Genomic DNA, 22,211 nt, shown 5'->3' on the forward strand with positions numbered 1-22,211 from the left:
GTGTCACGCTGAAGGAAAAAGATTTAAAGTCAGTCGCCACGAAATGTTTACCTTCTCCTTTTCCTCCTGCCACACCCGCCTCTCTTCGTCGAAACGTGACAGCTGCTCCTCACCAGTCCTCCTCTCATACATGAGCTCAGCCTTCAGCCTATCAACCTGTTTCGATGTATCATGTTTAGTTCCTTTTCTTACAGAAATTTAAAGCAAAAAATTTGTAATGCTCGTCTCTACATGGGCCCATAAGCTGCATAATAAATAAATGACAGCACAGAATGCAAAGTATTCCTATCAAAAGGCCACAAAACTGAGCTGACACAAAACCTCAATTGCATCAATTCACTTTCATCACATATGCTTGTAAAAGTTACCGAAAAACACATACCTGTTGCCTGAGTCCCAACACTGTTTCTGCATTCTGCCTCTGAGCCTTGGCTTCATCGCTCTCTCCACCCCAGACCAGATGAGTCTCCTCTCCGTTGCGGTACACAGAGGGACTGGGACCTCCCCTTCCTGCCACAGCTCTACCCTGTTGCAGCGTCAGACTCATGCATTGCCCCTTCATGGCTACATTTCCAGGCAGAGCAGGTCCGCTGTGACCGGTCAGAGCGTCACGTAGCCGGGCTGTCTCCTCTTCCAAACGGCTCACTTTCTCCCGGAGCAGCTCAGCTTCACTCTTGCGCCTCTGGAGTTCATTTTCGCAGACCTCCAGCTCCAGTGACCGCGTCCGCAGAGCAGTCTGGGCCTCCTGGGATCGAATCTGGCTGGCTTGCAGCTCAGAGCGAGCTTCTCTAAGCTGGGCCTTCAAGACCACAATGTCTCCTGCCTTCTGGCTGAGCTCCGACTGGATCTCCTTAAGCTGCTGCTTCAGGAGAGAGATCTCTCCTGACTTTTGACATACCTGGTGAACAACAGAAAGAAAGTGAGAGAGAGGCAAACCTCAATTTCTTCCAAGCTTACAAGTTCGTTTCAGGATTTTATGTTTTTATTAGTTGCTAAAAAGTAAGAGATGAACAGAAAATGAAAAGAGCAACTGACAAACAAAAATAGGATCACACAAATTCACAGCTGAGACATTTAATCACCGCGCTGCTTCTGACAGATTCATGACTGACTGTCTGGTATCTCGCTTTCACCTACCTCCCACTTTGTCTCCTCCAGACGTGGCCCTAGTTGGGTCTGCTCCCTCTGGATTGTGGCGCACCTCCTTTCCAGTGTCTCTCTGTCCTGCAGCAGAGAGGAGAAGTCCTCCTGTAGCTTCTTTTTCTCCTGCTGTAGCTGAAATACCTGACAACACACAAAGATGCACGTGATCATGCTTTCTTACAAAAACACAGATGTGCTAATCTAAAATAAGACATGCAAGTGTGGAGAGAGAAAACTACTAAAGCATAAGACAACATTAAAAATAACTGGAACAAAAACAAACACATTTGTGGCAGAGTTTGGGTTCACTGTGTAATGGATTAATCGAGCTTTCTAATTTAACGCTTACATTTCTTCATTTAATATTTTTAAATACTTGGCATACCTGTAATTGAAGCACCTGCTGTGCTCTCTGTGCCTTCTGAGAGGCCTGCTTCATCTTCGTGGCACAGCTCTGTCTCAGCTCCTCCATCTCTCTTTCACAGCGGCGCTGCTTCTCTTCATACACCTGTCACAGTAAAAGACGCAGCTGAGAGGTCAAACATCAGCTCCTCAGCGTATCAAGTTTATGATCGGTGTCTTGAGGCGACCGTGTCTCACCTGGCAGATGGCAGCTTCATTCTCGTCCAGATTTTCTCTGAGCTGCTGGAGCTCCAGGTCCCGTTCCCTCAGCTTCTCCTCGAGCTCCCGCACCACGGCCTCGTAACCCTCCACGGGGGGTGGAGAGTGGCCACAGGACCCACTGTCTGACAGGGGCTGCCCGCGCCCACTAAGTGACCCCGAGCCTGTGCTCTTGCTGGACGAGGAACGTCCACTGTCTGAGTTACTGTGACCGTGACTCCCGCCTCCACCAGAAGTATTTCGGCTGATGCCCGACACAGGCTCCAGCTGGCCTCCTGACCCAGAACCAGCACTGGAGCCCTCACTGGGAGCCAAACTGTAACCTGTGCTGCTGTGAGTAGGGAGGCTGGAGAGCGAGTTCCTCCCTGAATCTGACATGGAGCAGGACTGACTGCTCCGAGCATTGCGACCACCGGTGTAGGAGTTGCACTTCCCTTCAGAGTTGGAACTGCTGCTTCCACCATTCCCGCTTGTACCGCTGGCACTGCTGGATCCTCCATGGGGCAGCAGAAGGTTGAGGCTGGCCTCCGACAGAGTGCTGGCACCTGGCCGTGGCGAAAGATACTGTACGGAGTGCCGATTCTTGGGAACGACAGGCTTGAACGCTGTAGGACGGATCAGCACTTTCTCCATGTTCTGAAAGTGTAGATTATTAAAAAAAACCCAACTAGCATTAATGACTGTTGTGTTAATTAGTAATGACTGAGTAAAACTCATTAGTAAAGGCTGAGTGATGTGCTGGCAGGCCACCCCACAAGGCTCTGATTAGTTTGGTTTGGTTTAATTGATATTTAAAGGGTTCATTAAGCAATTTCCTTAATGATATTCCTATCGTATAAGATGGATAGACAGACGTAAGATGGAGAAGAGTGGAGGAGAGGAAAAAATCTGATTAAAGGGCACAGAAACAAAGGGCACAGACGAGAGCGAAGGGAGAGTCGTGACAAAGACTGAGAGCGTGAAAGCATCCTCTCCTCTGTAAGCATTTTCTTAATGATCTTTCTCAGAGTTCACTAAAGACGTCACTGGATGCGAGCGAGCTCTGACACTCATCATGATGTGTCTGCAAGGTGAGCAGCTGTCAAATGATCCATCTGAGCCTGTCAGGCCGGTTATTAAGCTTCCCTCCGGATCGATAGGAATAAATAGCCAATTAGACAGCTGAGGTAATCTGCTGTAAAACGTGTTCACGCAGGCAGCAGAGATAACAGATTAAAAAAAAGTCCTCAGTATGATATTTGATGTCCTGGTGGGTGATATTGAGATGTAATTTAAGAAGAAACTGACCTATAAATATCTTCAGATTAGAGGTCAGGGGCACTGACAGAGGTGCTGGGGTTTCAGTGTCATGCTGAAAGGCACTTTCCACTTTCTGCACCACCCTACAGCCCCAAAGGATGTGAGATATGCGAAACAGTACGGTATGGTAAACGATTAATACACAGTTTAAGATCTTTCAACTACATTTAATAGATTTCTTTAGCAGATGAAGCTGAAGATTGATATGGACTCAAAGGCATGGCCAATTGATTTGGACAGTTATTATACTTTTTTATTTTTTATTTCGTTTTGATTTTTTAAAAATTCTGTTTAGTTTCTTTTAGCCACAAGATTGGGTTTGCTAGTTTCAGTTTAGTTTTTATTAGTTTCAGTGTTAGTTTTAGACTTTTGTCAATATTATTGTATTTATTGCAAATGTCAGAGGCAAGAATATTTTTATTCTTGCATCCTCTTGTTAATATCAGCAAAATGAAATCAGAGTATTAAATCAGCATCATCTTCCCAGATTATCCCTGTACTTCTCCTCACCTTCTCCAGCTGTCCAGACACTGGGATGAGTTTGGGAGGAGGTCCACCAATGTTCCCATTTAGAGTCCTGTTGTCTTTTTGGTCCTCTGAGTCGCTGCAGGGGCTTGCAGCAGTCAGCACCAGGTTGTCGTTCCAGTCTCCAACCACCACCTCCTTGCTCACATACCCAAAGTTCCCATTAGTGCTGCCACCGACACCGCCTACTGTTCCAGCAACCGTTACACCCCCTCCTGTCCCAGCAGAGTTTCCAGGCCGTGGCTGCTTCTTTGTGGGAAGCGGTGGAGGCAGAACCTGGGCCTGAGGCTCTGTTCTGTTGCTGATAACCAGCAGCTGCTCCAGGGAGCTCCCACTGCGGAGGGTATTATCCTGGAGCCGGAAGCAGCTGGTAGCTGGCGTGGAGCGGCGTGGCTTGGTGTTGAATTCGCTGGCAGCCCTGCAGTGTCTCTCTTGGTACGTCCGGCCTGATATGAGACTACTCACTGACCCCATGGCTGTGTCAGAGGTGCAGTGCCCACAGGGGCCAGAGCAGGGACCTGAGGGGGAATGGGATGATAGCGGCCGGCACTGCTGGATGTCGAGGCCTGGATTCGGGTGGTCACTCACGGTCAGGGGTAGTGCCTGAACCAGAGCCATGGTAGCCCGACGGCGTCAGACGCACCACACACTCTGATAAGAGAGAAAACAGACACAAAATGTTACATTTATACTCCAGATGCAACTATTACACAGGTTTTTTATTCAATGGTGTTTATCCTAGTGTTGTATTTTTATTTTATTCAAAAACACAACACTAGGCACGAGAAAAGAACACTGCAGAAAGCTGCACTGCGGTGGATCAGTCAAACTACATCAGCGTGGGCTGTAGCTGCAGAGCAAAAGTAGCAGTAGCCGTGTGGAAGGTAAAACACTAAAATGAGACTTGCCAAGAAGGACGCAAAGAAGGGTATCGGATGGGTTGGGCTTAACTCTGAACTGACGCTTCGCTCCACTAATGATAAAGTAAGTCAATCAATTTAACAAATCTAAACCAATCTATTTTATTTTAAAGCCCTGCAAGAGATCAAATTCTGTGGACATGCATTTCAGCTGATTTGACAGGTGTAAAAATTTGGAGCATGTAAGACGCTTTGGAAGGAAACACTTTCTCATGTAGCAGCTTTGGCTCCTGTGTCCACAGCTGTCTCACACATCATGGGTGGGAGGAGATAAAACTTAATGAAAAAAATCTTCATATTACAAATCACCTCTGAACTCTCTTCAATGTGTTGCCATTATTAACAAAACTTTAAATGCAGACATATGTTTTGGAAGAAATTGTGTTTCGTTCTTACAGTAGAGTTCCAGAGACTTGAAGAATCAATGGCCTGTATTAGTATAGCGCTTTACTAGTCCTTAAGGACCCCAAAGCGCTTTACACATCCAGTCATCCACACATTCACACACTGGTCATGGCAAGCTACATTGTAGCCACAGCCACCCTGGGGCGCACTGACAGAGGCGAGGCTGCCGGACACTGGCGCCACCGGGCCCTCTGACCACCACCAGTAGGCAACGGGTGAAGTGTCTTGCCCAAGGACACAACGACCGAGATTGTCCAAGCCAGGGCTCGAACCGGCAACCTTCCGATTAAAAGACGAACTCCCAACTCTTGAGCCACGATCGCCCCAATGAGCAATGAAGCAAACTTATTTTTTCTGATTCACTACACCCACTTTACAGCTGTTTGAAATATTTCAAACCCCCTCCCCCGTGACCTCCACAGTCACGGCTCATCCCTCATTAAACATACTGTATCTACTGCTAATTGCCAGTGTCATTAACGAGGCAGGAGGAGAAAAAAAAAAAAGAGGGTGGATTTAGTAAAGGGTGAGGGGGGTGAGTCACAATCATCTCCAGCTCCAGCTGCTCTGTGATATTCCTGCGTGTCCTCGTCTGAACCTGCGAGCAGTCATCTGGGTATTATTCCTAAAGTGGTTTGAAATTTATTCACTTTACCGTTTTATGATGACAAGGCTCACACCCATCAAAGAACATCTTTGAAGGAAATGAATATTAGCTTCAGTCGGTTGCTGTACTATTTTTAGGCAGTGAAACATGGATAGATATTATTAACACAATAAATGGAAGCAGATTAAGTCTTCAATTTGCAGATAGCATTATCAGTATTGCCCAGAGGGGCATAGACGGGACTCGCATCCTAGCCTGCTGTGCCAATCTGAAACCCGTCTGGCCAAGTGGAATAATCCTTTGTGCCATGGCTGCACACGGTTATGTACATGTCCATTCTGAAAAATGGTGACAATAATCACCCCCTAAGAGAAGTCTATATTCTCGGAAATACAATAAATACAAACACCAGCTGTGGATTAAAATAAAAAGGAATGAGAACAGTTTTGGTTGGCTGTTCTAAAGCAAGTGTGTTAACTCATGTTTCAGATCTCACAAATTGAGCCAACAGTGCAAACTCTTGAACAGTGTCTCACTGAAGGCGTTCATGGTATTGGTATTATCAGAGACTACCTCGAGAATTTGGGAGTGGAGCGGATGGATGTCAACCCTATCGAACACTTGTGAGATTGGCTCGGGCATGCTGTTCATGGCAGAGTGAGAACAAAACCACACTGGCTCGCTTTTCTGTACAAATGTGGCAGCATTTAAGGGGAAGTAAACAGGTTTTCCAATAGTATAAGATTTATTGCCAAGAAGCAGTGTTACAACAAAGAAATTATCAACCAAACATAAACTTCCTTGCTTTTTATTCTAAGCTTACATACACCCGCTCGAGCAGTATACCAGCAGGGTTCATATATAATCAGCCGATTGTAGCCATTTGCCGGTATATCGGTATCAGCGTTCGTAACAGTCAAGTAAAGACGACACAGGAGAAACACGCATCAGCCATGTTAAGAGTGTTGATGGTGGATTGTTTGTCTGCCAGAGATTACCCTGAAACTTTTCCATTTTGTCAAAAGGTGTTTGAGACACAACAAACACCAGAACCAGCTGATCCGAGGAGAGTCAGCAGCATGTAAATGAGTTACACAACTTACTTTTTAAAATGCATGATCATCTTGTCTTAGTAAGGACATATACATAACTGTATATGAAAACTGTTTGGCAAATGTTTCTTTCATGTATCTTATTGAAAATACTGGCCAATATATCGGATATTGACTAGTGGTATTGGATTTTTAGATGATTGGCCCAAATGGGTGAGTGACATTGATTCCATCCATCACAGACCACTACTGGAGTGGGTTTTTTCTTACACTCAGTATTTCACTCTCCAACAAAAGTCGGTCATCAAACGACTCATTTTAATTTGGAAGAAAAGCGGTCTTTTAGCTGCTAACCATCTGCAATGACTACACAGCTGAATTAAGAAAAGCTAAACTATCTCCTCCACCCCTTTCTCGTCACATCTAGCTTCAAAAGGATGGCAATGGTGAAAATGCTCATCTCAAGGCTTAAAGATGGGACTCTACAAATTAAAGGTTTATATCATGGTGGCATGAAATTTTCAAGGGGTCACTAGAGGAACTGAGGTTTTTGGCACTTCAGTGTTGGCCTCATTTTGTGTGCTCGAGGTTGCCTCACACATGACACACAGCAGGAAACAGTCAAGCTCCGACATGTTTGTATTATTGAAAATACTGTGTGATTTAGATGAGAGAGCCTTACTGGCAGAGCGTGCAGCAACTCACACATCACACCCGCTCGCTAGTGGTGAATGCAACAGATATTAACTGTGCTATTTGAATACTGGTGCAATTGGACATCACATGGACTTTGTACTTGGAAGCTGGGAGGTTAACTGGGCATTTGCTGTTTCACATGCAGCTCTGTTGGGTAAGAAAAGCTGAAATATTTTGATTGTTCGTGAAAGTATGTTGACATAATGGATTTTATTTGTCATTAATGATTGAATCCTGATCAAGCAATCAAGTTTACAATATCCTGCTTTGATTTTATCACTGAAAAAATACAACTCACTGGATAGGAGTTTGAGGAAAGCATATGTAACGGCTCAAACTATTCATTCGTGATCAGTAAGCAGGACGATTCGATTCCTGCCAGTTCACTCCATACTGACTAAACCGTCTGTGAGTACATGGCAGAGAGTGACGGGGAGTTAAAGAGACGAGACAGGCTTCGTGAGTACTCGTGAGTCAAGGAGATAAAGATATGCGTGGTATGTGATCATTTCCAATGCCAAAATAATCACGCCTCACACAACCTCCTTTCCCCTTTGATCCAGCCACCACTAACCCCCACCCTTCTCCTCTACACTCCCAGCCCTGACAAGGACCTCTCAGGCAGGGATAATAGAATTAACAAGCCTCTGCGACCGTCAACCGTGACCCCCTCCTCCTGAGGAATGGGGTGGGGGGCGGCTGGTCTGATTCTGCCCTCCCCTCCCACCCCTGTGACCTCCGAGGGCAGGGCTTTGTTCTGGCTACTCGGGCAACAAATCTCAAAAGCTAATTTCCCCCTCTGATGTTGCTCACTGGTTGGTTCTTAAAAGTTATTGAAGGCCTCCTCTCCTCCTTGGTTCTTCTGAGAAAGTGAAAATATTTTCATAATCCGCTCCATCCGCCCTCACTGCTTCCTCCACCTTCCTCATTACACGCATCCTCCTCTGCTGTCAGCAGCACAAGACAGGCAGAGAAAAAACAGCCATCACCACTAAATATAGAAAACATCTCAAGTGCCTGAAATCATTCTGATAGTCTTTCATGAGGCATTTGATTCGGTGTTCAAAAATAAACTCCAATAGTGTTACAGCTAGCTGTGATGGGGTCAACCCAGGGGCACTTTACACCACATCCTGACACTCTAAAACTATTAAATGATGCTGAACCGCTTAAAGGCAGCATTACTGCTTCTGACAGGAACTGGAAATACTTCAAGTGGATGTGAGAGTTTAGCGTCCACATGGTACCAACTGGCCCAGGATGAACAAGAGCAGGGCTGATAGAAGAAAGAAGTTCCCAGGTAGCTCTCTAACAAGATCCAGAAGTCAGTTCTGTGACGGGGAAATAATCCCGTTATGATAAGTCTGTTAATAATGCCAGTCCTTCCCAGGAGAGGAAACCCCATTATTGAGCAGCAGTAGATCGCCCCTTGCAATCCCACGCAACCTCAGAGCTGTTCCGGAGACTCTGCTGGGCTCAGGACAAACTCAGAAAAGTGAGAACACGAAGGAAGGAAAAGAAAGGGGATAAGGGGTAAACACACAAAGGAAGGCTAGCTGTGAGTGTTGCCTGGGGTTTTAGGGGATTTTCCAATATCAGGTTGCCCAAAAAGAGGAGCCAAACAGAAATGAGCTTCAGGGAGAACCGTGCATCCATAATCCTGTTTATCATTATTTTGCCAGTGCAGAGACACAGAGGTCTGAGCACCTTAACGTCTCAAATCAAATGTGAACCGAGACAACTTGTCTTTGCTGAACCACCTCCTGCTGACCGAGCAAAAATGCTGTTACTCATGTCGGCTTGCAGGAATTTTCCTTCAACCCAACAAGCCGAAGACGACAACGACATGCAGTGAAATCTGCACGGCAGGCCACAGCTGTGTTATGGCTGTGAAAACAAGTCATGCTGAAGCATCTTCGGTCCTGTAAAACCCGAGGGTTTATGAGTACATGCGGTCAAGCAGCAGAGTGTGGCATTCTGTTTAAACTCAAATGTAACTAGCAAAAAGTGCTTTCCTTTGTAATCCAGGACATGCAGCTTGATGACATTGTAAAAAAAACTAGCGTATGCCGTAATCATGATAAACGTATCCATTACTGACACACAGGGCTAAATTTGCTTAATTAATCCTTTAAAATTTGAAGATGTTTTGACAAAAGACACAAAAGTCCCTGTTTTAGACTAATTTCAATAGAGCAAAACAGCAAATGTTCACACTGGAGCAGGTAGAACAAGGAAATGCATAAACTGCAGGGTGCTTTCTGTTTATTTACACCTGCATTAGATCAGACCAATTAAAGCACATCCAGTATTCATTCTGCTTTTATCTCAGGTCTATTCTCCACCAAATATCTTCTTGTTTCTAAATATCTAAATATCTTCTACATTTCTGATATCTGTATGTCAGAAAAATGTAATTTATTGAACAGTTTCTGATGAATAAACTGAAAATAACACATTATTTTTGGCCCCAAATCTTCACTCAGTAGACGTCTCAGGCATGAGGATAAAAATGTGCATTTCATTTGAAAGCGGAAGTCAGAATTTCTGAGTTCTCAGTCTGCATTTTCAGCTGAAATGCCTCCTCAGAAAGTTGGAGGAGCCCCACCAACCCTGACTTCACAATCCAAGATGGTGGCATCGCACATAAACAGAAATAAAAACTTCCACTGTTTCCACTTCCACTGTTGTGAGTTAAAGCTGGCTAAATAAGCCATACACAGAGCATTGACCAGGCTTTATGCATAAACCTGCTGCAGCGGTGTTTAAAGTGCATTGTTCCACCTCGTTAAGGAGCAAAACGATTTTTCCTTGCTTTTTCAAATTTACTACTGGAACAAGCTCAACTCATGAGCAACGTCACTCCTAGCTCCGACCTCCGAGGCAAGTGGAACACCCTCAAAACACCTGTTAGTGTGACTTGGCCACCCAGCCAGCAAAGTTTGCCCCTTTAATGATGCTGCAGACTTTTCCACCTGTGGTGACAATGCTGCATGGATTGTAAACATCGCTGTGTTTAATCATATAAGAATGTGTTGCAAGTGAATATTTATGTATTTCACATTGTTACCAAAGGTACTTATGTCTCCTCCCTTTTTCACAAGGAGTTTGCATGTTTGATTTGGCAGCATTTTACACTGATACCCTTCCTGATGCTACCTCAAAGGTGGATTTGTGTCCCCTATGAACTAGCAACCCTAACCCTAGCGCTTTCCAAGAAAATGTGTAAACCACTACAGTATGGAGCCACAAAAAGAAAATTCAAGAATAGGCACGTTTTGAAATTTGAGGAAATATAAAAAACACAAGGCCCAGGGGCCAAAATGGGCCCAGCAAAGACTCAAATGCAGCTCAGTGGACGGCTTTACAGAAAAATTTAATTAGGCACAAATTTTGGATTTGTAACAAGTTTTACAGCTTTCCCTACTGATAAGATCCTCCCCTGTGGCCTTTCATGTAAGCTAAAGCAATTAATTAATAGATAAACAAATAGATTACAGAAGATAGTGAGTATTGCTATGAACTCTAGAAATGTCTGCTTTTTATAAAGTTATGTTACAGTAAAGATTAAAGTCCAAAGAACTGTGCTGACAGATGTCTTCGATTTCCCACAGCAGCGTTTCTTTATCATGTAGAAAAACAGAGAGGTACTGTGGAAACTGCGCTTGTTTTTCATATATTAAGATATCTCAGGAATTAAATGTGTAGTTAGCTTCTTTACACTGACACAAAAGGCAGTTTTACTAGTTCGGCCCAGGCTAAAGTGGGCTGTATGATTTTGACATCCCTATCCTACCTTTGACAACTAAGTTATAATTAGTACATATTTAAGTCCAAGTAGGTGTTTGTGCTAACATTTTAAAGAAATTATTTCAAGGTGTTCCTCAGACGTTGCATTCATGAGAATAAATGATGACCTCAACTTCCTTCCTCCCATTTCATCCTTTTTAGCATTTCTGCTCAATTTCACCCGTTTCCCCTCTGATTTTCTCACTTCTTTGTTTCCTGTGCTTCGCCGTTGCTCCATCTCTCTCCTGTCACTCTTTCTTTTCCATCCTCACCGTTTCATACCACTCCCTGCTCGCTGGTCTATGCAGCTAGATTTTCAACTGCCCATTCTTTAACTGCAGCACCAGTGTGACTAACCAAAGGTAAAGCCAGTGTATAGATCAGAGCAACAAGTGGAAAGAATAAAAATCACCAGATCAGAGTCGGTGCTGCAAAAATATCAGTATGCAAGTGGTAATAAGAACCACACATTATGATGGGGTGGCCGCCGAGCTGTATATTTTTGATCAGTGGCACTCAAGTACTTCCCCAGCAGGACAGGGAGAGTGCATAACATGAAATTGAATGCTCGCAGCAGAAAAATGCCACTCTGGTATACAGATCCTGGGTGGCCTTGATTAATCTTGAGACAAGTGATCGCAGTGGATGGAAACAGAGAGAGAGACAGAGGTAGAGTGAAAATCAACAGGCTAGGTGAGTCACAATAATCCTCGATGGCTGCTAACAAAAGAGGATCCACAAGTACAGGCAAGGCAGCGACACACAAGCACACAATAAGGCAATCAGTTCAGCCCTAATCTGCTCACCTCTTTATTTGTCACGCATCTACTCGCTGAAACGCCGCAATAAAACTTCAAACGGGCAAGAAATGGTATTATAATGAAGTAAGCCGACACCACTGTAAAATGAGACATGTCTTTTAAAGTTTTGCCAGAAGACCTGAGGTTATATTATTCCATCATTCCTGCACAATGACTGTCTGTCTGAGTGGGCGCTCACTGTCACCTACCCCCACATGGCTAGGCTTTACAGTCTCAGTGTGTGTGTTTTGCTGAATGCATGCATACTTTCTTAGTCCTCATTAACTCATCACCTTAGAGCCGAATCTCTCTTCACTCAGGAGAGATATTGTCCTCTTTGTTTGACGCTAACTTTTTTCGTGTTGAGCTCTGACTTCATTTTTTCATTTTCTTTGTCAAAAAAACCCCAAACAAACAAAAACTGGAGAAATACGTTTTCTAGCAAAGTGCAAGTCTGTGCAGGAGTAACTGGCAACAGGTTCTCCTTTGCTCCATTTTTTTCCTTTTGTGCTTTTACAACCAACTTGTTGCTGTTGCAGACCTTAGCCTCTCCCTCTGTTTGGAAGCGTTGCCATGGCATTTGAGGCCCACATTTTTCATGTGCATGGCGAAATGAGATAGAGTCAGGAAGCGTGGTGAAAAAAAGAAAGGAAGGGAAAGAGTGATAGAATAGGTGAATAGGTGAGTGAAGGAGTGTGTTTTGTGCATTTGTGACAGTTTGACAGCAGACAGGTTTAGTTCTTTAGCATCTCAAAGCATCTGGCCTCAATTTGAACTTGAGAGCGGGCTTACCGAAGCCCAGACTCTCTTGTTGTCCTATCACGCACAGGGACGCTCACACACACATATAGCTGCAGGGGCAAATCATAAAATTCTTGTGGGGGTTGAAACTACTGAAAATGGAAAATGGAAAGACATTTAAGTTGACATATAGCCACGAATAGACCTTGGGAAGATTATTTCTAAGTTCAGTTTGGAACACACTGCCTGTTAGGTTCCCCACAAACACCCACAGCTGACTTAAGAACTGAATCTTCTCATACATTTTGTCAAGATGCACCAGACAATACATGTGGTCACACACACACCAAGCTTCCACAGCCAGTATGTCACTAATAAATGGATTATACTTACTTACAGATGCACACGTGGACAGCTGCAAACAACATGGATGAGCAGTTAGAAGAATAGTTACATTACCATTACCAAGTCTAGTCTAGTTTTAGTGTGCATATGCACATGTTTTGTTTACTCAGCTACTCCTTTTATACACTTCAACCTTGATGGGTTTATGGCTGTGGTGGTGTACCACTGTTACACCAACACAGTGGATTTTTTGTTTTATCATACAATGATATACATGATGTGAAGAGAGTTTTACAAAAGTAGCGACTTAACTGTTTAGGAATTACAGACATTTTGATTCATAGTTCGCCATTTGGGCTCAAAAGTAACTGGACAATTGACTGACAAGCAGATTCACTGCCAAGTGAGAGCTGTTCCTTCATTATTCCACTGTAAGAAGAGGGTAAAAGGCATAAAAGATCTAGAGTGGATTGCAAGTACCTAACTTGCATTTGGTAGCTGTTCACTGGAAGTCTCAATTAGGCTCAGAGATGTCAATGAAAGTTAACAGTCCTTTATTAGGCTTAAAACTAAAATAAGCTTCAGAGAGACAGCAAAAAGTTCAAAAGTGATCAAGTCAGCAATCGAATGAACTGGCCCGGTGAAAAAGACTAACAGGTCTGAAAACCCAAAGAAGACAACTAATGTGCATGATCGCAGATTTATTTCCATGGTTCAGAAAAACTAAATCTAACCAAGTCAAAACCACTCTCTGGGAGGTAGTCCATAATCAAGAGATGCCCTCATGAATGAAAACACAGGGAGCTTACAGTAAGGAGCAAAGGACTAGTTAGACTTTGCCAGAAAACATTAAAAAAAAAAACCCTGTTCTGATCCAAAAAAAATTCTTTGGAAAGGTGAGACCAAGATGAAAGATAAAGGATAGATAGTTTAAAAAAAAAGAAAAAGCATGGATAAGGAATCAAACAGCTCATGACAGATAATGCATACCACGTTATCTGTCGAACACGGCGGAGGTAATGTTATGTCATGGGCATGCATGCCTGCCAGTGGAGCCAGGTCATCAGCACTCATTGATGATCTCACATGCTGACAGAAATAGCAGCATGAGTATGAATATGAATTTAACATGGCATTAAATTTTAGGTCTGACATATTTAAATTTGTATTAGAAATGACAGAGAACTCAATACCCAGCCTTTAACAGTGCTTCAGTCAGCTGACGCTGGAGGAAACTGAGGTAGCAGTATGTGTAAAAAGGGGAAGATGGCTGACATTCCTGGTCTGCTCCAAATGTTGGATTTTCCAGGAGGTTTTCCAGCCACTGAAAGTTATCCAGCAGTGGTCAGCGGTCAGACCCACAGACACTGGAAATACCAAGAATGCCGGTGGTAGAGACACATGGATTAGTCTGGCCAGTGGACTACCGTTTGTCAGGATCAATGACCAGTTCAAACTAAACTATTTCACTTAATTTATGAAATCTTATCAGTGGAAAAGCATGTCATCTGGTCTTTAACAACATGGCTAATCCAAACTCTGTTTGAAGCCTCATTGTCCCAACAGTAGTGAGAAGAGCAAGTTTTCCCTCCTAAACTTCCCTTCCTTCCCCCCCTGCTGCTTTGGCTGTACGACAGTGGAGGGCCATTGTTTCAGTTTAACAAGAGGGTAGAAAGCAGAGAGAAAAGGCCTGTTATCTTACACTGAAAGCAACCACACTTTGGCACACAATGTGACCTATAATGCGACGCAGAACAAAGACGGGGTAGCGAGCGATATGACTTTCTCTTTACTGGCATCCTTCAATGAGGAAAAGTAGGACTCGATATCTGAAAAGTCTCAAATTTTTCTTATGTTTCTCAGAAAGTGTCACAGCTCGAGAGTGAAATCAGCAATCATAGCTGAAGCAGAAGATAACAAAGACAATGCCGCCCACACGCATACACAAAAAACACAGAGTGCTACTAAATACAGCCAGGCAAATGAGTTCCACAGCAGCTATTACATAAGCAACAACGCCTCACTTTAACTGTGCCAGCCTCACTGCATAAATTCAACTCCACTCATGTGGGAAAATATCTGACATGGCGAAGGAGCACATGTGCAGACGTATTCAGACATACTGTCCGTGCCGCTGCAAACTCGAGAAAGACAGAGTGGGGACAGGCTGGCTTGGAAAATACTCATTCAGCAAACTGAGCACAAGCCAGGCCGACTTCGAATCTCTTGCCGTCTCTCTGTCTTCCTGCATATCTGTCTGTCTCTTTCTGGATTCGTCCACCCTGCTCTTCAACTAGAGGCTTTACATAAACACCTGGCATGAGATGTAGCTAAATGGGATCATTGCAAAAGAATGGAGCCGAGCACAGAAAGTGTGAAAGGGGCTAGTAAAATTTTATGGAATCTGAATCCATCCTTATAATTCGGTCTTTTTGATGAACTTGGTGCCCCCACACCAAAGAGACTACCGCTGCTGAATGGGTACATGTATTTCAAAACGTAATTTGTCCTATTGCTTTAACAAAAACAGCATTTTGTTGCTCTGCTGGAGATGAAAAAGTAATAAATGACACATGGGAAAGAGCTGTAATTCTAAGGTATATAAATAACAGATTTTTCTCCAGGTACGATGCACTCATCATCACCTGAACCATGACAATGTAACCCCCTAAGGTTAGGAAGCCTAAGATGTAACACTACTGTAACCAAAAACACAAGTTCCTAAACTAATATGAGACAAGAACAATGACAGTTCAGCGTTTTAAAAGCATTCTGCTGTTGTTTTATTGACTTTGGAACATTTGCCGTTCTCAGTAAGTCATGTTAGTGCACGATTAGCACATAGATTGTAAATCACTACAGTTTGTTTCTTTGCATGGGCGAGTGCTGTCAAAAACCAGTATGAAAAGCAATAAAAACCTTTATCTGAGAAAGACTGAATAGTTTTGAATAACACTTTTTTTCTTAAGTGTATCTTGTTTTTTTTAAGGCTACTGCCATTAAAAAGTCATTGTTGCACATGTTGGTTATATTCAGAGGTTATGTGCAGCCTACCATACATTTACCTTTAAATGCTTGCACAGCAAGTTGATACTGATAGCATATCCTCCACCAAGTAAACAGAAACAAGCTCATTTATTTCCTTTGGTGTGACAGCTGAAGTCAAACTGGCTAATGCTGTTGTAGGACCCCTTTATTTATATTAACCCTCTCGCACACGGGGCTTTGGTGTTATTTCGGCCGGTCATGTACCTCTCAGATGTTGATTGTTCCTAGCATTTATCCCTGTGTGGGTGCATCAATGGCCACGTGCACATTTATAGAGAGGTGTCAGGTTACGGTATAGTCTTTCAGAAACGGTTTGAAATTATGACATACCTACAGCATAGGCACGTCTGATGAGTAAAGAAACTGCAGCGAGCATTAAAAAGCTATTCGTTCTTATCGACCAGCAGGGGGCGACTACACTGAATTTGGAATGAAGTCTAGTTGTATAGAACCATGGTCCCCAACCTTTTTTGCGCCACGGACTGGTTTAATGTCAGACAATATGTCGCGGATAAATACAACAAAATAAAATGATACAACCAAGACAAAAACTGTGGTATTTTGTAAATATAATAATAAATGCGAATTTACTGTGTAATTGTGTAACTTTATTAGCAGCGCCCTCCTGAAATCCGCCAACAACATCAAGAGCAACATCCTCCTCTCTGGCCCTTAATGCTCTCTGGTTGCTATGGTAACGTGTAAATATTTCTACAACTACAACACGGGAAAAGACCCAGGGAAACCGAGTTAACGATAAAAACCCTGAAAGCCATAAATTTCACACCCGAGCCTCAACTCTTGTGGCCTGGTACCAAACAAGTCACGGACCGGTACCGGTACGTGGCCCAGGGGTTGGGCACCGCTGGTATAGAAGTCATGGAGAAAACGACCCTTTTGGCGCTCTTGACTGTGACCTCAGTAACACAGTTTAATGATGGCCTCAATCACTATTTTTAAGTCTTACTTAATACAATGTGAGATTTATTTTGTGAATTTGGTTTGATTCAGTCACAAAGAAGGATAAAGCAGGGTATCTTTTACAGTTTGACTGACTAGCATCTATCATGAGTGTCCCTTGGTTTTTCAGGTAGATCCACTGTCTTCTCATCACATCCAATTTCAAAATATGAAGATGGTGACTGTGAAGCAGTTGGGTGACATCATGGTGGCTATGGCTATCCTTTCTTTAGGGCAAATGACAAATGATCTAAAGTTTTTGCTGGCATTCTGTGTGAGAACGTGACTTTAACAAACTGGAACGTGATCTTAAATGAATCCAGCCCACCTAAGCTCAGCCTAAACAGAGAGAGGATAAAAGGTAAAAGACTTTCAAAAGACAAAGAGAGCCACAAAAGGTCTCAATACCTTTTTTTGAAGCTGCTTAACTACCTTTTAGTACTGTGCATACACACCCACAGCACACAGGAAGCATTAGTCAACACGGCTGCAACATGTGACACGTTACCTCATTTATTTTGTCCAGAGAAGATGAGGTAACCCTTCTTTTCCATCTCTGCCCCCATTCTCACTCCCCTTCACCTTACCGTTAACGTCACGTCAGCGTTTGTGCATTTATAGAGTAAAACGTCACTCCTGCGAACTCTGCCAAATCCCATTCTGGGTAATTACAGTCTTCTCCTAGCAAGCCCTCAAATGAAGCCTTAACATGATACAATCAAACACAGATACTACAAAGAGTTGAGTGAATGGACAGCACTGCGAGCTGTCTATAAACATATCTGCTGACGCACCATTCTCGGGCCAAAACAAACTTGATGAGAAACTACAATATGTGGCCCGAGGCACACGAGGAGTCTTGTAATTACACACATAGGGAAGACATGAGAGGAATAGCAGCGGGCTCTACCCCCAGTGCTTTGTCATCAAAAGAAACACAAAGATTCCCTTTGAGTCTTCTGGATGAAAACATGTTTTTTTGCAGGTCACACTTTTGAGATGTGGCCTAATTGTCTGCTTTGGTGCAAGTGCACATGCTGCCTCATGCTTTTCTTATCTTCACTGTGAGTGTGTGTTAAGACAGATTGAATAACACCCTCCTCCTTCTTCTCCTTCTTCCTCCAGGCCAACTGTCCAAAAAGGGGGGCAGCTTTTCTTAAGGCTGAAATTTCAAATCAATACTCCCAACAGTGTGTAATGAGTAGATTAGCCAGGGTCAGGATTAGAAAACCTGGGCTCAGACACCACAAAAAACCCTCATCATCCCACCTCAACAAATCCAGGCAACCAGTTTTGTTTGTCCCTGCACAAAAACTCTTCAGGGTCATTTAGACCAGCCACAAAAGTGACAACTTAAGAGCAGTAACTTCAAGCTTCTGAGTCTGTCAGCTGACTGAAGTTTGTGAATCATCATTTAACTATTCATTACTCAGTTTTTAGAAGTCACCAGCATTTTTTCTTTACTAAACTAGTTTCCATTCTAGTTGCAAAATCCTTGTTGCACGCGCCTCGCTGTCCATCTCCCTTGCGCCTTTCGTTAAATGTAACTCACCCTCATAAGGGGCTTCACACAGAGAGTCAAGGTGCTCATGAATACAAAGTTTATTCTCAGGCAAATTTGCATAAATTTAAACAAAGCCAAACGGCAATGGAAAGCAGGGTGAGGAGAGCCTGAGTTTGGAGAATCTGAGGCATATGCACTGACGTTTCTCATACAGACACATGTAAGAGCACACACACTCTCTCCTTCCCTCCATACTCACTCCAGTGAGAGCCCTGCATCGCTGCCTTCACTTGTCTCTCTTGGAAAAAAAAGTTTAAAAAAAAAAATCAGTCCGGTGCTCTGATGGCTCAGATTCTCCGCGTCTCCCCTTCCTTCTTCTGTCGACTATCTCTCCCCTACAGCATTCCAGCTTCCTGCCGTTGCCTCTGCGCCGCTCCCAGACTTCATATCCTGACACAAGGACTTTCAAATGGAAGCCCTTTTATTTTCCTGTCCCCTCACCACCTCCTTCTTGGTCTTCTCACTTCACTCCACTGTTTCTCTTCTCAGCTTTCCTTCCCTGCTGTCTGCCTTAGCACCGCCTCCCCCACCGCCTCCTCCTCCTCCTCATTCCTCCCTCCCCTCTCCCACTTTTGTCTGCCTCTAGTTTCCCTCTTTTAGCACACACACTACTCTCTTCTGACTCCCTTTTTCTCCTCCCCCTTCTCTTTTTAGCCTTAGAATCATCCCCCTCCTCTTTCACATTTACTCTCTGCATCAGCACAGTGCTGCATCGGATATGACATTTTGGGAAATCTTATCCACTTTTTGTGTTTAGTGGATTTGTGTTCGAGCACAATGGCCCCAGGCATCGGGGGAATACCCCTTTCAACACGGTTTGCAGCACCTATCCCCTTTGGCTAAATACTAGGCCTAGTTACACCCAATTAACAAACAACATCCACCACATGAAGAGCAGCAGTCGCTACAGAGGAAGAAAGAGGGCGAGTCATTTATCTCAGTATATTATATAACATCTTTCTGGCAGCGTGCACCTCATGTTCTCCAGTGCACATGAAAGTGAGTGTGGGTATTGTTCACCAGGTATTAGGAAGATGCCCAGGTCCAGTGGCTGCAAAACCAGCCCAGTTCATCACCCCTTCACTACTACACTGACAGCTGATAGAAGGTCTTTGAGCTGATATACTGTGTTTGGTTTTCTCCAGACATGGCGGCGGGTATTATGGCCAAACATCTACTTTGGTTTCAAGGTTGTTCCAGAAATCTTGTGGTTTGTTCAGATGCAACTTTACAAACCTGGCAACCCTTCCAAGCCAGTACTACTGTCATTACCTTTAACATTTAACATACCAACTGTAGAGTCAGAGATGCAAGTCTCTCCTTTCCTCATAAATTTACTTCAAGTTTTATGATATTAAGCTAAAGTGCTAATGTTATCAAAGCACTATCATTGTTAGCATCACTATTGCTAAGTCCAGCCTCATACAGCTGTTAAGTGGGTACAGGCAATTAATTGATCAGGACAGCTCAATTGTTGAGTAATTTTTTTTTTTTACAAATAAATTCATCATTTAATCAATAATTAAGTCACTGACTGTTTCAGCCCTAATTTACTTTCAGATCACACACTTGGCTCTTGTGTGGCACGCAGCACTTAGCACTCTTGGTTGGTTGTTGTGTGCTGCCGTGGTGGAAAACCAATAAGAGGACTGAATAATGGTGTGTGTGTGTCATCACTTTCTCTCTCCTTACTGGAACTCCCCCATTCCTCCCTCTGAGTCCCACGGTGGTAAAGTGAGAGAGGGGGAAAAAAAAGAAAGAGTTCACTTTTGCTCCCTGACTTGGCACTTTGCTACCACTAACACAGCCCACCTCTCTGGGCTTAAAATACAACACCAGAAAGCTTTTAGGGTCTTTTATATGTGTGTGACACTGTGCGAGTGTGTGTGAGTCAGCAAGAGTTTCTATTTCAGCCTTTGAATAGGTAATAAAAATCCACAAAACCAGTGCATCAGCTCAGTTTGAGTCAGTGAAAAACAGGACTTGTGACGTATTAAAGAAAAGTGAGAGACTTTGTATCTAAAACTAATATAAATCATTTAAGTGGACATATTATGCTCATTTTCAACTCCATATTTCATTGTTGAACTCTACTAATGTAGTTTTCACAGTACAAAATGATACACAATATACTTTTTGCAGCCCCTGAGTTCATCCACTTTCTGAAACAAGCAGTTTGACTTTCTTTCCTTTCTTCTAATTGGCTGCCCTTCTCAAACAGAAACTTTGAACAGCACTTGGGAGGAGCAGCTGAGTGCCTGGGATATCTGCTGTCAGTGACATCATACAGGTCCAAGAGTAGAAAAAATGTTTGAAACTAAGTGTTTAGAGCAGTCTGAAACCAGAGCTTTTGGACCACAGGGATTACTTGAATACACTCTGGCCAATTTTACTGTGAACTTGTACCTTAAAACCCAGAAAACATTTCTAAAGATGCTGAAACTCTATAGAGATGAGGACAAAGTATGCTTTGGTTTATCACATTAAATCTCATTTTACCCAGCCAAATACAGTTCAGTGAAGCGTTAGCATTTACTAAACAGGTATCAACCAAAAAATGAAATGTTAAGTAGGACTTTGTATTCTGAAAACGACCTTCTAACACAGGTGGTGAGTTGTGTTTTGGGACAGATAATGAAGGAAGGAGACAGCTGGGCTGAGACAGGGAGGACTGGAGGACAAAAATGCAGCAGAGATAGCAGATCTGTAATGGATACAGTGGAAAGAAGAGAGGAAGACAGCTGCTGCTGCCTTGACAACATAGTATTATCACCCCAAATATCTTACAAGTGCTGCCGTTTACTGTTCTTTAGCTGATAGAAATGATAAGGGCTTAATGTCAAGATTGAGTGTTGTGTGACTGCTTTTGAAGAACAACAGACACAAAAAAGTGCATAATATTCTCTGCATTAGCTATATTAGGTGTGTAAAAAAAAAAAGTGAAGTCGAAGAAAATTGTGTTTTCTGAATGAGACAATTTGATTAGCAGCACCTTCGGTGCCTCATGTGAGGCACTCGACTACAGTATGGAACAACATGAGCTCAGCCGCAAATTTCTAACCTCTTGACCTCCTCATCTCTTCTTCTACTCCCTCTAACCCCTGTGTCACATTCTCCAACTGCTATCCTTCTCCAAATCTAGTCCCTAAACAGAAGCATCAAAGAGGCCAAGACCCCTATTTCCATAAATGTTCTTGCATCTGTGTGACAAAATGAGGACACTCTAATATGAGCCCACACATTGTCAGTCCACTGATCAGCATTGACGGCTCTCATGAAAAGAAAGAAGAAGAAAAAAAACAGAAGAGAGAAAGAACACAAAAGGGAGGGCAAGAAAGAACAAGAGTGGGTAGTAGGAGGAGTGGGGGATGCTTGAGTCAGCAAATACTGAAGGTCAGCGTTATCAGAGAAGGGTTTTGTCTGCAGAGGGTGTTTTATTTTTTGTTTTTTAGCGTGGTTCTTTACCTCAGTGTGTCACCCAGCGTCCTCCTCCTGGTGGTCTGGGGGAGAGAGGAAAATGGCAGAGTGCTTTCATCCCAGGACTTTGCTTCTTTCTGGGATTCTCTTCAGGTGGACCGTGACCTGAGGAAAAACAAAGAGTTAAGATGAACTAATCTGACCAGTTGTGTCCGTCAGGTACGAGTGAACTGAAACAGTAAGGGCCAAACATCTAAACTCTACAGTGTGGATTTGAAT

The 22,211-nt window shown here is 43.4% G+C and overlaps 1 protein-coding gene across 4 annotated transcripts in view; it reads right to left on the reverse strand.

Annotated features, from left to right (window-relative positions):
* Positions 1-22,211, reverse strand: part of lzts2a (leucine zipper, putative tumor suppressor 2a) — a 45,278-nt gene that overhangs the window by 2,996 nt on the left and 20,071 nt on the right. For 3 of the 4 annotated variants that reach the window (XM_080868961.1, XM_080868960.1, XM_080868959.1), the window contains exons 2-8: positions 21,981-22,097; positions 3,574-4,239; positions 1,744-2,400; positions 1,529-1,651; positions 1,138-1,284; positions 383-898; positions 52-156 (exon numbers count right to left, since the gene is read on the reverse strand). In XM_080868961.1, coding sequence (XP_080725087.1) covers positions 52-156; positions 383-898; positions 1,138-1,284; positions 1,529-1,651; positions 1,744-2,400; positions 3,574-4,206 — 2,181 coding nt within the window. In that variant the 5' untranslated portion in view covers positions 4,207-4,239; positions 21,981-22,097. Of the gene's footprint in view, positions 1-51; positions 157-382; positions 899-1,137; positions 1,285-1,528; positions 1,652-1,743; positions 2,401-3,573; positions 4,240-18,714; positions 18,997-21,980; positions 22,098-22,211 lie in introns of those variants that run through there. The other variant, XM_080868958.1, reaches the window with a different exon arrangement.

This window comes from Rhamphochromis sp. 'chilingali' (assembly GCF_963969265.1).
Source record: "Rhamphochromis sp. 'chilingali' genome assembly, chromosome: 20".
In the NCBI taxonomy this organism is placed as follows: Eukaryota; Metazoa; Chordata; class Actinopteri; order Cichliformes; family Cichlidae; genus Rhamphochromis; species Rhamphochromis sp. 'chilingali'.